Genomic DNA, 12,512 nt, shown 5'->3' with positions numbered 1-12,512 from the left:
CTTGATTTTATGGTCCTCATTTCACTTTATTTCATTGACCCTACATACTGTACCTTTATAAAGGACTATCATACATATTGATAATGTTTAGGTGGGGGGCCAGTTACTATTCAGTCCTATAGAAAGTACTGTGAAATAGTCCCAAGATTGTCTAAATACTGCAGACTGTCAGAGGGTAACAGACAAGGTAATCACTTTAATTTAAAACTCACATAAGGGCTTTGATGGCTTACCAATACTTCTTTGGAAATTGTGGCTGAATTATCAGCTGTGTCCTGTCAGTTTACAAATCTGGGGCTAACCAATTGATTTATTTTAACTGAATGAATGAATTTGACTATGGAATCTATATGGTAATGCTGTTCTCTATGCGGCTGGGACACAAGTACAGGTACTGCAACTCCAGACCTTCATTCTTCTTCATGATCTTCTTCTCTATGTCATGCAGCTCCTGTTGGAAGCTTTTTATCAGCTCCTGTGCCTGAGGTTCAGTAAAGTGCTCTTCCACATACTGACCGATGGGGATCTTGCAGGTGCAATGACAGAGACACAAAGCAAAAGAGTGAGTCAGAAAATGTCTCTCCAGTAAAAGTACTCACCTATTTTTAGGAACAGCAGTTCCATAGTTGGTGACATTCAATTGTATTGCTATTGTAATCTGTGTGTCCTAAAAACTGTCTTGTAATCCAAATTATGATTCATACGCTTGGTGTGCTGTAGTGTCATGTTGTTGGTTTACCGCATCAGGCTGGGGTCGGCTCAAATGCCAAGCAAATGCCATCTCGAAACAGGTTTGGCTCATATCAGGGAGGCTGTTCATGATCATCTCCATGGTGACTGCATCCTTGTCAATCGGAGGAGGGCAGCGCATGGTGCAGGGGGTGTTGGGAACCCAGGCACACCAGTCAAACTAAGTTCAGAGAGACATAGTAGCACATAACATTTTAAGGAATTCTTTTTTTAAATTGTCCTTTTCAGCCAATTTCAAATGGCCTGTCACATTTTGTTGGCCTGCCCAATTACTGCACTCTTCTCTTTCTCCACACTCCTCAATTGTCTCCCACCACCTTCAACCCTCACGGCAGATGACTTTGACAGAAAGGTAGCTGACGTCTGCAATTTCATCAAGATGGAGTTCCCCGATATAACTGTTAATCCTCTCACCAGACAACCCTCCCATTCTCCCCTCCCAATGCCCCAGGCCTCCCACTCTTCTCTCCTCTTGCAGAGGATGACCTCTCTCAACTCCTGCAGTCCCACCATCCAACTACTTTCTGAAGGCACCGCACCTACCTTTTATTAGTGGCAGTGTTTGTACGTCGCCGGCACTAACCTGTTTGTTATTAGTGGCAGCTTGTGTACGTGCGGGCACGAACCTGTCCATTATTTGTGGCAGCATGCTGTGCAGAAGCGGTGAAGATCACCACACTCAGAAGGGTGATCAGCTCCTCCCTGCTCGTCAGCTCACTTGATAAACCTGCAAAGAAGAGTATGGGAATGAAGCGACTCATCGGGCACACCAACATTTGTAATTCTTTATCTTAGTAGAAAGTTCTTCACGTAAGACTGACCAAATTTAGGGATATGCTCATATCCCTCCTGAGTAATGTCCTGTACCCAGGCCTGAAGCTCAGAGTCGTGGAGCACCTCGGCGTCACTGGCATAATACAGAGACACCACACCTGAGACAAATCTGAGGGAAGAAAGGATTAATCAAGGGAGGGAAAGGAGAAAACGGCTCTTTGTGTGTTAGTAACCCAACTGTTTTGATAGATTGGTGTGACTGGACATGTGCAGTCCATTTAGAGATGGAGTAGAGCCCTTTTAGAATCTGTCAACACTCCTTGATGTGTATATATATACCCAGGCAAGCTTCTGGGTAAAATTGTACAGGACTCAAGTGTATTTGAATTGTCCTCCATGAATTAATTTTCACCTCTCCTACAGGTGCTGTTCTGACACTCTCTGTACCTTTAGATGAGTTGGTGATTTGACCTTACCTTTTTACCACGTGTCTCTGTATGAGTGAGCATGCACACGTGTGTGTGCATGTGATTCTCCTGCTGTGAGTCTTAATCATTTGGGAATATACCTGTGGATGGAATCCCACATCATCATGCTGTCCTCCATGTAGTGGTAGCCTTTCAACTTTGTTACACCACGGTCATGGAAATCAAGCTTTGGTTGGAGGGATCTGTATGTCAGAAACTTATACTCCCGCTGAGCCAGGATCATAAGTCCTTCCCCACCTGTGGATGCCACCTATGAGACAGTGAAGAGGGATCATTACCACCAATGAAGCACTTCAGTAGTCTATGGAAATAGAGCAGTAAATAATTAAAAACTAAATAAAATCAATGTTTGGTGTGACCACCCTTCGCCTTTAAAACTACATCAATTCTCTTAGGTACACTGTCCTGCAGTTTTATAAAATTGGCTGGTAGGTTGTTCCAAGCATTTTGGAGAACTTGCCACAGTTCTTTTGCAGATTTTTGCTGTTTCACTTGCTTCTGGCTCTCCAGCTAATCCCAGAGACCCATGATCTAGTTTTTATCTGAAAAGTAGTCTATTACTTAAAATATTACTTCATTTAACATAATACAAAAATGTATCTGTAAAATTCATTTTTTGGAAAATTCATGTTTGGAAATCTCAAATTTGCTCTTTTCTACTGAAACACTAATGCAAAAAATAAAAAATGAACATCTAAGACCAAATATATACTATATATTATATTTAAAAATCTAGGGTGCCTAAGACTTTTGCACAGTACTGTATGTTCTAAATGTGAAGACAGTATTGGTAAAAATATAGAAAAACCAATCACTCAGTGTAGAACTACTGCATAAGGCAGTGATATGTTTGAATCTGGCCTCTGTAAATGAAAACAAACCAAAAGGAAATACAATACAACCAGAGGCAGGAACTCAGACATACCTTTGCCATGACTCCGTCAGAAGACATGAGCTGAATCCGTCCTCGAGCGTTTATCTCCAGGGTATAGCGCAGATGAGGGCTTAGCAGCTTTGGTTGCAGGCAGATTGAAAGGGAGAGAGAGGTTCTGTGTACTGCCATGCATTGCAGCACAACATGTCTGTATGCATTTGAAAGGTTTTGTGGCTTTGTACATATAATGCATATTAGATTTGATAACATTTCAAAGCTCAGTACAGCATACTGTAAAAAGCAGCCAGTGTAGGTTGCAACGAAGATGTACAAACCAGAAGTATGTTCAACAAAATGGCAATTACACAAATAAGAATAATTCTTCATTACTGATGTTTTGCAATGAGACCGTACAAGTCTCTTGTTTCCAGGGTCTATACACTGTGAGAACAGGTCCGTGGATGTATTTAATATTTATTCCCACCCTTGGGCAGTCTCACCTTGTAGATAGGGTGCACAGCAGGCAGCTGGCGGTGTGTAGTCATACAGAACACTTCTATCAACAGGTGAGTACGCAGCAGGTGAGACAGCACCTGGAACACCTGGAACTCTGCATGACGAACCCAGATTTTGGCCAGGAGCCAGGCCAAAGGTGGGTCGCTAGGCAAGAATATAGGTGTGTCCACACCTGAAGTCTGTCCCAACTTGGAATAGATGGGGAAAGGGGGAATAGCATCAGTTTCAAGGTGCTTTGTATTAATACAATTGTATAGGTGTATATTAATTATAAGTGATAAGAGTGTCTCTGCAGTCTACTCTGGGACATTCAGGTATATGAACATAGTAGCGTGTAGCATGTTATGCAAGTGATACTTCAGTCACTACCTATTAAGTATAGGACAGATTTTAAAGTTATGCTCCTGACCTTAAAATCTCAGCATGGACTTACACTGGTGTATTTACAAGCCTACACAATCACTCAAAGCAAATGTTATTTAGTGGAAGCATTTAAAATAACTAAAAGTGGTGTGGTCTGAGTCTTCTACAGAGTCCCACTGAAAGGGGCCTCTAGTGGCACAGTCCGTAGAGCGCTATCTACATGCTCAATAACAGTCAGAGCCTAAAAAACCTACCAAAACATATCAGCTAATGTCTCAATACTTAAGTCAAATATAAAAATTCACCAGCCTGACTGCAATTCCCAGTCAGGCTTATAATATGTTATTGTCTAAACATAGAGCTGAGGAGATGTGTAGTCTTAGAGTACTCAGGGTTACCATTCTGTCTTAAACTTGGACATGCCAGTTTGTGTGTGCATTGTGAACTTGGACATGACAGTTTATACACACAGTGTAAAGTCAGACATGCAGATAAGTCCATACAGTGTATTCTGGGACATATGGGGCAAGTGTATGTGAGATAATAGAACAGGATCCTTTTGGGGCACCTGTATTGCCAGAGGGATGAATCCACGCTCAGGATGGTCATAGAGGAGACAGAGGGGAGCAGCCAAATACTGTTTCACGCCTTCTATCACATTGGGAGGTATACCATCCAAAATGGCGTAATCCACTTGGTATATATTTCCTGCCTGCAAATGGGGATCAAATCACAACCCTTACATACATCTCCAGTGAATGAATAACAGAGAAAGAACATTACTTTCTTGCTTGGTTTGAAATGTTCTGTTCTAAAATACTTTGGCAACACTAGATCACCCCGTCATGATAATAAATCCTGTTGAACTCCTTTTAATCCCATATTTGCACGGGTTTCTAGCTGGTGGCCGAGTTTCCTCCCAGAATCCAAAGACACGCAGTAGGCTAACTGGAACCTCTAAAGTTCCCATGGGTATGAATGTGTGAGTGAATGATATTGATGCCCTGCGATGGATTGGCAACCTGTCTGGGTTGTATTCCTGCCTCTCGCCCACTGCATGCTAGGACAGGCTTCAGCCACCAGGACTAGGAATAAGCATTTATGGATCGATGGATGGATTTGGCCAGAGTCACAAACATCAGTACACAGAAACAGCAACTGAGCACTGAAGCAAACAAACCTTAATCTCTTGGTCCAGCGAGGTGTGTTCCCCCAGAGTGCTCTGCACCATGTCTGCTGTGACAGGAAAGTTTGCTGGCACCTCAGAGCAGCGTCTGATAAAGCGTGGGTTTGGGCCATTCAGGAACTGGTAGCCAAAGAACCAGTCCTCTGTCCAGTGGTTCATTGCATACTCTAACAGACATAGAGAAAGAGAGACAGAGAGCTAAGGTGTGGGCATTGGAAGGAGGAGGAGAGGGTTTTGTAACAATGAAATAGGATGGCAAGTAATTAAAAAATAAATTCAAGTTCAATATTATAGAAAGGGCATACCTTTTATTTTATGCTCCCACATTGATGTTTGCATACTGTACATACATGCTGTATTTTCTACTATGCACTTCTCAGAAAACAGTATTATTCAGTTAAACTAAATTCATTAATCATAACTGTATTCATTTTATTGAAGTGAATAGTGAAAAATGAAGCACAATCTCTGCAAAAATGTGACATAATACAACATAACATAAAATGCTTATAATAGCCAACAGGGGTTATACACAGTTTCCAGTTAGAAAGAGATTTCAAAAAAGATATCTCCTGTATTACTGAAATATTGTAATTCTGTTGTAAACAAAGGACAATATTCAAAAACATATAATTTGACCCTATAGCAGTGCATATGTTAAATTGTTTATGCTACCACCAGAGAGGAAGGACTCAAGACTCTTCTCGAGACTGTAAGACCCCGGTCTCTGTCTTGTCTCGGACTGATAATGACTCAGCGTCAAATACTTTTGTCTGGTGACTCAAATTTAAAGTCTAGACTAAAATAAATTATTATTACTTTTATTTATTTTAAAGCCAAGTGAAATGATGCATTTTTAAAATATACAGTACATTTGATTACCCTTTCCATGTAGGTGTGACAAGTATTGCATTTGTAACTTTTTTCATTTGTATAACTTTAACTTTTGATTGTAACCGTTAAGATAGTCTTGGTGTCATATTCATATTCTTAAATAAATATGCAGTTTTTTTAGAATCATTATATTGGTGGTGGAAATATTGAGGAGGAGAGATACAGAGGCATCACTAGGGGGGTGCGGGGGCTGCACCAGGTGACACCATCAGAGGGGGGTGATACCGAAATGACAGGCAAAATTTTTTTGTGTAGTGTTTTGTGTAGCGACAAGTTGAAACAGCAAAGTTCTGACGAGACACGCTTTGTCATTTGAATGAATAATAACCCCCCCCATCAACAACATCCAACAGCAACTCCCCCCCCCCCCCATCACCGGTTGACAACATCAGGTGACACCGACGGTTGACTGCACCAGGTGTCACCAACCCTAGTGACGCCACTAGAGAGATACACATATCACCTTTGAAAAAATGATATTAAAATCATCATAGTAAAAAGACCAGTTCACCAGAAACAGGACTTCTAATTTTCCAATATGTGCGCTTGAAGTCATCAAGATCATCCCAAGACTCTCCAAATTTTATGGATAGTTCCTTCAGGGCCAGCTCTCCCAACCTGGAGAAAGAGACGAAGGGAAAGTATGTCAATAGAGGAAGAATTTATTTTATTACATAAATTGAATGAAATACTGTGGTATGTTTCAGAACATGCAGGGGGGAGTCCTAATAGTCTATTCTTTATTATTTCCTTTTCAAATAGTACATTAGGACAGCATACAAACATACAAATGTGAAGCTATTCCATATATAACACCAACAAAAGCAGCAGCTAAAACACAGCAAAAAATTACACATTGCAATAAGCAATACAGATCCACCGTACTACAGTGTCCTATCATACAGTATGCATAGCAAAGACATAGCAATGTATTAGGCACCATTCCTAACATAGACATTTTAAAGCCTGCATCATACCAAACTATATTGAACAATATATAACACTCCTTTGTGAAGCGCATAACATAAGATAGCATCCTAAAATATCACAAAGTGTAATATGAAATCAAGCCATGAAACAGAGAACAACACACACTTGTCATGGGAGAGGTATAACATGACTCTGCAGGGCACAGAAAGGTCAACATTTACCAGACTGGGAGAGTCATGCATATTTTAGTTCATATAATTGTGATACATTACAAGGAAATTTAACAATAAGGTGAACAAGAATACAGAAGGGAAAGTGTGACTACATAAGAAGACTAGAATATATTAGGTGGGAGTGTGAATTAACAGTTTCTAATTGGTGTCTAATTTATTTCTATTGACTTGACTCTTATATAAACTGTAGTTCAGTAAAATCTTTGAAACGGTTGCATGTTGTGTTTATATTTTTGTTCAGTGTCGTTCCCAGTCCTACACATTAATAAAGGTACTGATAGGCCTTTGATGAATAACTTTTTTGGATCTCAGTCAAAACTTAGTGGTACATTGCTTTATCTCTGCAGTGGTGTGTGAAGAGTCTTGCATGTAGACATGGAACTTAATATATCTTACAGCCCTTTATTGTGCTTTATTGTGGTGGTTCAAGAGAAGAGTACAGAAGTGGCTCACGCGATATACAGTGAAGATTTAAAGTCACTTCTTTTCTCATCATCAAAACGCACATCCGCAGGGAGGTCTTTCTCTGTTTCAACATCAATGCATTTGGGCATATCTGGGGCAAATGACTTCCACCTGAAGCGATAAAAATTCCCAGTGAAAAGTACACTCACAAAACAAAAGGCACACAATATACATAAATGAGTATGTGCATGGACACATGCACAGGGCCAACAGTACCTACGTAGTACAAAAAAACATCCATAGCATCTGTATGCAACACCTGACTCCAAACAGCAATTGAATGAGTCTGACTGACCGGTATATTTTCTGTCTTTCTTGCAGCTCTCTTGCTCTGTGTGCCAATAACAGTGGTAAGGAATCATCACTGAGCTTCTTTGCTGCAGAAAAGGAAAGATATAATTTGCAAAATATGAAAATAAAACACAACTGCACTCTTTGTCATGAACACTGCGCCTTGACACAACCTGAAATTGTGCATAATTTCAACCGGTAAACAAAGTTATTGAGATGATTCTACTGCATTGGGAGTGTTGAAAGCTAACTTCACACCAAAAAACTAAATGCAATGTTTTGTCCGTTTTTTGACTCAGTAATGACACGACAGCAGTAAACACAGATCTCATTCTGCTGTGTGTTTGTATGTGGGGAATTGAGTCAGATAAAGAGATATGAAAAAGCAGATTGATAGCTCTACTTATGTTCTCTTTTACTCATCATGACATCTCAGTCTGTCAGTAGTCTTTCAGTTTTAACATCCTGATCTCTCCTTCTCATTTGTGCCCTAAAATTTACCAGTGATCTTTCCCCCACCCCCAAGTGTTCCTGTCCATTTGACATATTCTTGTTCTGACCTGTGCCCTCTCGCAGCTCCAAGACCACATCTCCAGTGAGCCAGCGGTAACAGGGGAAGGCAAATACACCGCTGCCATCTGGAGTCTTCACAGTTACATAGCGACAGAAGAAGCTGTCCTCCACCCAGTGGCTTTGCTTTTCTAGGCTTACCAGAAGCAACTGGCCAAGGGAGGCATCACTGCACACTATGTACTCATCTGTCTGGGAGTGAAAAGAAAAAACATCAACGATAATAATAATAAAGAGCTCGAACATAAAAGATTACTGAGATGCACACATAGCTGCTCACACATATATACATACAGCTCCTCTACAGAGATCCAGACCAAAATTGTCCAGTATGGTCCTCTCACTTTTGCCCTTCTTGCCCACCAAGGTCACATACACGCAGTTTCTGGTTCCTGAATACTTAGAAGTTCCAACTGCCACAGTTACCTTGTACTTCATCTGTCGAAAGTGAACACATACTGCCATATTAATGTATCATTTACATTTATTAACCAAACAGCATATTCTGATACTTTAAAAATAAAGTCAGTGAATGATTATAAAATAAACACATTTTTCCCACGGTGTGCAGGAACTGGCGCCGTGGGCTGTTGATGGTAAATTGTGGCTCACTCACTCACTCACTTACTCACGAACGACCTTTCAGGGACGTTTTGTGGGACGCATGCGCATGTGGTGCTTCATTTAGTAGGACTCATGTGCTGGTGGTACGGCAGAACATTTTTAAGCACAGCTTTGTCGCCTAACGTTACTTTAGCTAACCCTAACATGTTCGCGTTTCGCCTAATTTAGCTAACCTAGTTAACGCGTACGGATGCTATCCTGCACACATGAGTACGAACTAAGGACACACAGCTACAACCACCGATATAGATGTATGGACACACGGAGGACAACAAATAACGTTACAGAGGTGAGGACGTGCCATAGCTAGCTAGCTATATAGTTAAAGATGCGCCGTGGGTCTGGACAGCGTCGTGCTTGTTCGTTTAAGCACAATAAGCATTCATACATACTGATATTTCTACTCTGTCTAGCTATTAATAGTATGGTAATGTGAAATGCAATCATTATACAAGTATATCCCAGCTAAGTGGTTCCATTCGAGGCTACCTGTGGTTAGTTTTCCTCTTCAACCTGCCAGTGAAAGACACTCACTATTAATGGAACAGGACAAGCTACTTAGTAGTAGCAGAAGAAAACTGGTCCAGGGTTCACTTGGACTATTTTTAAGGTTTTAATCTGCAATACAGTACTCACAATACTGGATCCAATTTGAATTCATAGCTGCACTTACAAGCATGTTCATTAATGTTTTAATTAATTTCTGCTTGCCAAAATACATTTTCTCTATTTCAGTAATAAAAGGTGTAACTGAAGTGTTCCCATTAATGAATACAAAATCAGAAGAGAGACCAAAATATTAGTATCTTTCTAGAAATATTTCTCTTTAATCTTTGTAGTCTAGAAATCTTACTTTAATTTGTTAATCCTTTATTTAACCAGGTAGGTTAACTGAGAATTCAATTATCTTTTGCAGTGACAACCTGAGAAATTGAGTAGGAATGCAAGGGATTGTGTCAATCAAATCAATAACAGCCAGTCAAAAATCAGGAGTCATTAGGGGGCCAGACGGAAAGATAGTGTTTTTGCTTGAATTTGGCCAGGACACCAGAGTTAACACCCGATCTCTAAGTGTCATGGGATCATTAACGACAATAGTAAGTCAAGACATCGGTCTACTGGCTCATCTGCCTGACTCATATATCCTCTTTCTCTGTGACCACACTGTCCTCATGAATGGTACTGAGTGAATTAACATGGTACTCAGAAATACAGAACACACTTCTGTGACATAAAACCACCTGTGAACATTTATATGTAATGAGAAAATAAATAAATAAATATCAATAAAAATAAAACATACAGAACATTTCTTTGAGGATTTTGAAACTAAGTGTTGCAGTCATGCCTTCCTTGAAGTGAATACCAGGAAACTTCTGCATAGTGCATAAATGATGAAAACAATGTGACTACAAGTAAATACAATCTTGTGCAAAAAAAAATAGGCATTTCTCTATGAACTGTGTCAACTTTGCTGAAATCAGGAAGCAAATCTTTTCTGACAGATGTTATCTCCCTCTGTATTTTGATCAACAACTGGAAAATATGGTGTTGGTTTGTTTGCTATATATCTGCATATGTACGTGTGGATTCAGCTTACCTTGCAGCTTCAAAAGAACACTCAGTTGAGAAAATTGCCAACGTAAGAAATGGAACGGTCTCTTAAACCAGTAACAGCAGCTTGTTTCAACCTCAACCTCCATTTATTCATGGAAAATGGGGGTGGAGTAACACTTTAGATGTTTGCAACTGCCTGCATAAGCAAATGTAATGATCACTCCTGGTTCCAAACATCCAGTGGAATAAGATTAACAAAAATAAACGAAGGTTAGTTAAAACAGGTTGGCTTTCTGTGGATGCTCATTCAGGTGACCTTTTTTAAAACCCACGCTTGACAAAGCCTAAATGATGCCACTTTCACAACTGCATTTCACACTGGCCATTTCGAAAACAAATACCACAATCAAAGCTTAAGCAGGATCAAACATGCAACTGGAAATTTGCTTTTACAATGTATGCTAAACAGAGAGCTAAATATATTTTTTGTTTTCAGAATATATATTCAAATACACATTTAAGGAAACATGACATCTTGAATACAGTATTATGCAATGAACAGTATTATAATGAACTGCAAAGTTGCATTGAGAAAAGTCATAAATCATGATATTTTCTCCAAATTTGGAAAGAGGTCTCATATTAGAATGATAACTAGGGTTCGATTCCAGATCTTGGGGTTCGTCATCAAAGACTATCGCTTTATATGGAAATGCCCGTGAAGAGGATAATGGCAATAACTAGTCTGCTTGTGTCTGAGAACTATATAGAGTCTGACATTAAAGCAATGACAATGCAGCTATTTTTTTAACATGAGGGGTGAAGTATCATATTACCTGTCTGACTCATGTTACATCAGAAAGATACATTAATGGCCAATTTGCATTGACGTTTCAACAGAAGGTGGTAATTCTTTTGCTATTTATTTGTGTGGTCAAAGCATAAAACATTTTTTTTTGCTGTTCTAACATTTTTAAAAATGTATCATAACTCTGCTTGGATTATTAGGATCATACTATACTCTCTTTACCTTGCTTTCTTGTACTGCACAATAAAGTGCTTTATTACAGGCTCAATAGCCCCAGTCTAAACCCCACCCCCTCACCTCTCAGTGCAGACAGACAGGTGTCCTGACTGGCTAATGCATCGCCCTTCCTCTGCAGTGAGACTGTCCTCCCATCACCCATTCTCAAGCCCTTGTTGCGACGTGGCCCGGTCTTCCCAGCATGTCCCAAAAACTGAAAAAAGTTCTCTCTGATACTGGGAGAACATGCCAATTGTATTTGAATGATGGCACAACATAATGCCCTTAATACATTTATTTACATTCAATTCATAGGGACAAAAGCTTTGTATGAACACTTCCATGCAAAGTGTTCAACATTCAAATTCAACAGCATATGTAAAGGGACATTGTATGGCAGATGCTTTAAGTAGTACATACAGGACATGGATAGTGTCCTTGAAATTTTCTGTTAGTAGTCAGGAAATAAATTGATTTAAGAATTACAAGACTGCATTTTATCTGCATAACATGACAAGAATTTATTTTGAAACTTATAGAGGAACTGGAACATACCTGAGGGTAGAAAACAAAAATTATGCCAGTTGGAAGGCACATTAACTGAGCATTTCTTGCTCTGCGCAAAAAAATAGCAATGCCATCTGGTGATGTCTTAGTTTAACATCAAAACATCTGACAACCTAATGCTGTTTTACCTGTTCTGTATGGGTGGGGCCTCCCAGAAGCACACCAGAGGAGGCCCAGTGTGTGGCACAGCGACACCTGCAGAGCACCGTGGGTAATATGGTGCAAAGAAAAAAATGGCATACAAACGGATGACAAACACTATTCACAAGTGGTGTGTCTCAGTGTATGCATGTCTACATACAGAGAGAGAACTTGTGCTTGTGTCCATGTGATAAAGTATACATATGATTCTGGCATGTACTGAGGGTTTTCTGAGTGCAGTGTGTGCACACATAGTGATGACAGC

The 12,512-nt window shown here is 39.9% G+C and overlaps 1 protein-coding gene across 1 annotated transcript; it reads right to left on the bottom strand.

Moving 5' to 3' along the window:
- Nucleotide 1: 1 nt before the first annotated feature.
- On the bottom strand, nucleotides 2-10,668 carry alox12 (arachidonate 12-lipoxygenase). Its single transcript, XM_064328473.1, has 15 exons — nucleotides 10,559-10,668; nucleotides 8,629-8,772; nucleotides 8,325-8,526; nucleotides 7,769-7,850; nucleotides 7,462-7,584; nucleotides 6,357-6,463; nucleotides 4,946-5,118; nucleotides 4,334-4,477; nucleotides 3,387-3,590; nucleotides 2,938-3,024; nucleotides 2,093-2,262; nucleotides 1,572-1,693; nucleotides 1,377-1,477; nucleotides 740-910; nucleotides 2-526 (listed from the first exon to the last, which is right to left on the bottom strand). The coding sequence occupies exons 2-15, from the start codon at nucleotides 8,770-8,772 to the stop codon at nucleotides 347-349; spliced, it is 2,010 nt and encodes a 669-aa protein (XP_064184543.1). The 5' UTR covers nucleotides 10,559-10,668; the 3' UTR covers nucleotides 2-346.
- Between the last annotated feature and the right edge of the window lie 1,844 nt (nucleotides 10,669-12,512).

This window comes from Anguilla rostrata, chromosome 3 (assembly GCF_018555375.3).
Source record: "Anguilla rostrata isolate EN2019 chromosome 3, ASM1855537v3, whole genome shotgun sequence".
NCBI lineage: Eukaryota > Metazoa > Chordata > Actinopteri > Anguilliformes > Anguillidae > Anguilla > Anguilla rostrata.
The sequence above is the reverse complement of the archived record's forward strand: the minus strand, read 5'-3'. Positions and strand labels throughout refer to the sequence as shown.

What these genes read in the sequence shown, in the direction of transcription:
- alox12 (XM_064328473.1), bottom strand. Translation starts at nt 8,772, where the DNA reads ATGAAGTACAAGGTAACTGTGGCAGTTGGAACTTCTAAGTATTCAGGA. An exon ending in CTGTGCACCCTATCTACAAG is followed by an intron (nt 3,025 to 3,386) that starts GTGAGACTGCCC and finishes CTGCAACCAAAG; the next exon opens with CTGCTAAGCCCTCATCTGCG. An exon ending in CTGCCACAAATAATGGACAG is followed by an intron (nt 911 to 1,376) that starts GTTCGTGCCCGC and finishes CTCTGAACTTAG; the next exon opens with TTTGACTGGTGTGCCTGGGT.